General features: G+C 35.3%; 1 protein-coding gene across 1 annotated transcript; it reads left to right on the plus strand.

Annotated features, from left to right (window-relative positions):
- Positions 1-211: 211 nt before the first annotated feature.
- On the plus strand, positions 212-3,917 carry P2RY1 (purinergic receptor P2Y1). Its single transcript, XM_063442562.1, has 2 exons — positions 212-432; positions 1,107-3,917. Exon 2 carries the CDS (start codon positions 1,170-1,172, stop codon positions 2,253-2,255), a length of 1,086 nt encoding a protein of 361 aa, XP_063298632.1. The 5' UTR covers positions 212-432; positions 1,107-1,169; the 3' UTR covers positions 2,256-3,917.
- The last annotated feature ends 1,522 nt before the right edge of the window (positions 3,918-5,439 follow it).

The raw sequence follows: 5,439 nt of genomic DNA on the forward strand, positions 1-5,439 counted from the left end.
TTTCTTTCTTTTCACTACGGTTGTCAAAATGGATCACAGAGAAAGAAGTGCGGAGTATAATACAAGCCTGTGGGAAATTCTCCTTATCAGAATCTATGTTGTTTTAGTGGGATGAGCTGGGAAGCCACGCCTGCTTGCCTGTGACAAGTGTACAAGGAGGTTACACTCTACTCCCTCCCACCCCCCTCTGTCTCTCCCTGATTCCCTCCCATTCCTCACTGTCTCTTTCTCATTCTATTGAGGAGTGCGGCTACAGAGTTTCTCTGTGTGTGAAAGAATCAATGTGGGAAGGCAGAATCTTGCACAGTGCTGCCGGGGAGCTTCTCAAGGGCAATGCAACTTTTGCAATACCCTGTCCCACGGTGTCTTGCTGGCTGAAATGAGCACTGTGAAGGTTTCCTATTGCCAGGATCGCAAGGAGCACGCTGTGAGGTAGGCAAGGCTTGTAAATGGAAACATGTACAGTCCACACCCGGGCTAGTTCAGTGGGTGGAAGTTTTATGAAATTATGCCCTTTGCTCCCCCTTTGTCTACTTTCAATGGTGACCAGACCAAACCCCCTTTTTCAATTTATAGGAGGATGTTTAACCCCTTAATGACCTATGGTATTTCATGCTATCACCACAATCTGATTCTTAGAGACCCTATGCCAGCATGGGATGTCCTGCTTATTGCAGCTCTATAGAGCCCTGGTACCATGACATGATTGACACATTCCATTCTGATATAGAATCTTTAAAGGACGGTTTGTTGTGATGGAATGAAACCAGATCCTATGCAGTCCTGCAAAATGAAATGCATTAGTGTGGGAGGATTGCTTGTCTTATTAATTTCCAATTCATATACACTGCATATACTCCACCTAAAAGAATATGGTGCAAGTTTGTGATTTTTTTTTTTGTTTATTTTTTTTTTTATTGCTTTTTATTGCTTGGTGTCCATTTAGATTGTCACATCAGAATAAACCTTATTGTCAGACTCCCTGAGCATTAACCCGTGGTTGACTACTAGTATAATAACTGCCAGATGCTTCTCGTTTTGTTGTTTTTGTGTTTTATTTTATTTTTTGTATTTTTTTTTATTTTTGTTTTCTTCCCCCTTTTTAGATGATTGCAGTCACCGACCCCGTTGTTTTCCTCTCTCTGCCTGTTTTGACTTGAAAAAAGATCATGACTGAAGTCTTTCTCTCAGCTCTTTTGAATGTTACTCAAAGCACTTTGCTGACAAGTGGATCATCTTCTGGGAATGTCTCAAAATGCTCACTGACAAAGACAGGCTTTCAGTTCTATTACCTCCCTGCTGTGTATATAGTAGTTTGCATTACAGGATTTATTGGTAATAGCGTAGCAATATGGATGTTCATTTTTCATATGAAACCATGGAGCAGTATTTCAGTCTACATGTTCAACTTGGCACTTGCGGATTTTTTATATGTACTTTCCCTCCCAGCACTGATATTTTACTATTTTAATAAAACAGACTGGATCTTTGGGGATGCCATGTGTAAACTGCAAAGATTTATTTTCCATGTTAATCTTTATGGAAGCATCTTGTTCTTGACTTGCATCAGTGTGCACCGATACACAGGGGTAGTACATCCTCTCAAATCACTTGGGAGGTTGAAGAAGAAAAATTCCATCTACATCAGTGCACTTGTCTGGTTCATTGTTATTGCTGGTATATCCCCTATCTTATTCTTCTCTGGTACTGGCATCAGAAAAAATAAAACCATCACATGCTTTGATACATCTTCTGATGATTACTTAAGAAGCTACTTCATATATAGCATGTGCACCACTGTATTTGGGTTCTGTATTCCCTTTATTTTAATTCTGGGATGTTATGGATTAATCGTCCGAGCCTTGATCTATAAAGATATGAATAATGCACCTCTGAGGAAGAAATCTATTTATTTGGTTATTATCGTGCTGACTGTTTTTGCTGTGTCCTATCTTCCCTTCCATGTGATGAAGAATCTGAATCTGCGAGCCAGGCTGGACTTTCAGTCTCCTGAAATGTGCTTCTTTAATGACCGGGTTTATGCCACCTACCAAGTGACTAGGGGTCTTGCTAGTCTTAATAGCTGTGTAGACCCCATCCTCTATTTCTTGGCAGGAGATACCTTTCGGCGTAAGCTGTCCAGGGCAACGAGGAAAGCCTCTAGAAGAAGTGAAGCGAATGTGCAATCTAAGAGTGAGGAGATGACTCTCAACATCTTATCAGAGTATAAGCAGAATGGAGACACAAGCTTGTGAAGACAAAGAAGATGCCTGGATTGCCCAACATACCCAGCTCTTAGCACAACGGAATGCATCTTGAATGAATCTGGATGTTCCTTGTAATGATCTTACGGGTAAAAGGCAATTGAAATGCTAAAACGAGCAGACAAGAACTACTTGTTCTTGAGAAAGCTGAAAGTTCTATGGCGTTGTGGAGACATTTGCACTTTCAGAAGCATCTGCTGAATCAGAAATGTGTTTGTTCCCTGTACCATTTCTTTATCCTCACAAGCTATACAATGGTATTTTTATTTTTACACATTATTCCAGAATTTACTGTGAATAAGGTTCTACTACTGCTAATAATAATGGTGAAGGAATGTATCTCAAAAAGTTGTAACGTGCTGTTTTAAAGATATTTTAAAGTATTACTAAACTAGGTGATTTTGTTTCTTGTGAATCTGCTTTTCTCTTAGCAATCGACGTTTAAATTATTGTACTGAAGAGGTATTCATTTTAGAAACAGAGTGTAGGGGTGCATTTGACATGCACCTCATTTACAGCGTTGGGCTGGATACATCCATTTAACATTACTGTCATTCTGTCATTTAGCTGTGTCAGTAAAAAATAGACAAATGTGGTGAAATATTTTAGCCAAATTTAATTATGTTGAGCTGGACAAATATTGTTGAAATATGTTTTTACTGATGATGTCTATTGTGAACAAAAGGTTACTTACATGCCTACTTATCTACGTACCAATGTCGGGTTTGATGTGTATATGAATCTCTTGGTACTAAATATTAGAAGTCTTTAGTACAATATAAGCAAACCATGAAGATTTGCACAAAATTATTACACGTACAATTATTTGTGAACCTTTTTCATGAAGCCATTCTAGTAGGGAAAAAAAAGAGGATTTATATTACGTTTGCATACTAAATTCTAAGGGCTTTAACCTTGAAAAAAAATGAGAATTGATAAATTTAATGACAAAAATATGCTTTATTAATTCAATAGGTGTTTTTATGCAAAGGCCTCTCAGCTAAGGAGAGATTTTTTTTTTCTCAGCAGAATACAAGGGATTTAACATGACCTTTCATATCTTTTCTTTGACCTGTTTTCACTAACTGCTGATAGACCCAATATGTATGTAAAACAGCACATACTCTGAGCGTTAAGACTTTTACAGCTCAGTACTGAACGTTACAATAATTATTTTTGACATATGGCACGATGCATCTTGCATTAAGTCAAAAGAATATGAAGGGATAAATATGTGATTTATATGTTAAACGTACTGTGTATGTTTGGAGTATAGTATGTGTTTAATGCTCATGTGAAAAATGTTTATTTTTGTACCATTATCTGTAATTTAATATAGTTCAGTAAATCAGTTTTACTTGTGATTAACAGTGCCACTTAATTGATTTGCCTATGGAGACAGTGTTACTTGACATTTAAGCTTCTCAGGTTTTGTAGATCGCAATTAACTAAATGTGTTTAACTTTCACAATAAAAGGGTTGTCCATTTCTATAAAGCGATGTGATGTGTGCATGCAGGTGTATATGTACAGCATGGTACTAGATGCTAGTGACTTTACATCGACAAGGAAACAGCAATGCAACCACAAGTCTGTCTGGTATTGTACTTGGCCATTTAAAACTGAAAGAGACCCAATAAAACTCTAAACTACTTTTTTTTTTGCTGTTTTTATGTTCTTAATCCCAGGAATATAATGACAATGATGTACAACAGTATCTGAAATTACAGTGGATGGAACATTGGGTTCCTTGCAGTTGGGAAAACAACATGTGTATTAAGAAATGCATATCCTGACAACTTCAAATTCTTGTTTATAGAGTCCATGTAATAATTTGAGGAAGCAACTATCAAGATAGATTTGTGTACCCTTTGTAATTTAGGTACTATTTATATTCATGCAAAGTCTATAAACAGCCATGGCACATGACACCTTTTCCAATTTATTTTTATTTTTTTTTTTCTCACTTCCTATCACAAGAGGAAACACCTGTGCATAATTTTGCTTGGGGTGTACATGCAGTTCCCTTTCAGTATCTGTATATACCAAGTGGATATGCATACACCTATTCATTTTGCTTGACTGGCGCTAACAATGTCTGTTAATAACCAGCATCTCTCTCTATCACTGGCATATTTCACTAATTCAAGTGTACTATAAAATCTACATTAACATGTCCCTCGCCCCCAACCCCATGTTACAACAAAAATATTACATTGAAATATATACATAAACATTTATTACACCTCACTTCCTCCTACACACCTCCTTATCTTTCTATGAACCATATAACCATAAACATCCTAATATATATTAACCATTTAACCATAAACCTCCCAATATCTATCTATTAGCCATACAATTATAAACATCCTAATATCTATCTATTAGCCATATAACTATAAACATCCTTATTTATATATATATATATATATATATATATATATATATATATATATATATATATAAACAGCGCCTACAATCAAATATTAAATATATATCTATACAACCTATCTATTAACCATGCAACCATCAACATCCTAATATATATATATATATATATATATATATATATATATATATATCTATATATATATCAACCATAAACATAATATTATATATAGGTCTTGATAAAAGTCCGTTTGGACTGAAACGTCGACTTGATCTATATACTTGGTACATATTTGCTGAATTAAAGCACTTATTTAAAAAATCTATACAAGTCCTTTGAGTGCACTCTGTATATATTAGGATGTTTATGGTTGTATGGTTAGTCGATAGGTTGTATCGATATATATATATATATATATATATTTTATTGTAAGTGCTGTTTTTCTTTTTTATGATTATTTTATGATATTTTGGAGTTTTAGAGCATTTAACTCTACGGTTCTAGGTATAGATATTTTCTAATTAATCTTTATCTAACTATGTTTGTCTTACAAACACAAAAATGGGGACAGCACTAGTGCAGCATGATTGCTTCAGATTTATCCAAGGAAAAATCCTATTGATTTCTACTGCAGGCCTTTTTTATTATATTAAATATTTTCTTGACCCAGTTTTCCATCAAGACACTGTCGTGCAGCAGAAGTGAGTATTTGTGACCACACCTTTAGCATAATGGTTTTATCAGCCTGTTTTCAACTCCGCAATTTAAGTGCTTCTGTTTAATA

Source organism: Pelobates fuscus, chromosome 2 (assembly GCF_036172605.1).
Source record: "Pelobates fuscus isolate aPelFus1 chromosome 2, aPelFus1.pri, whole genome shotgun sequence".
Taxonomy (NCBI): domain Eukaryota; kingdom Metazoa; phylum Chordata; class Amphibia; order Anura; family Pelobatidae; genus Pelobates; species Pelobates fuscus.

Excerpts from the sequence above, each read along its gene's own strand:
- P2RY1 (XM_063442562.1), top strand. The coding sequence starts at position 1,170 with ATGACTGAAGTCTTTCTCTCAGCTCTTTTGAATGTTACTCAAAGCACT.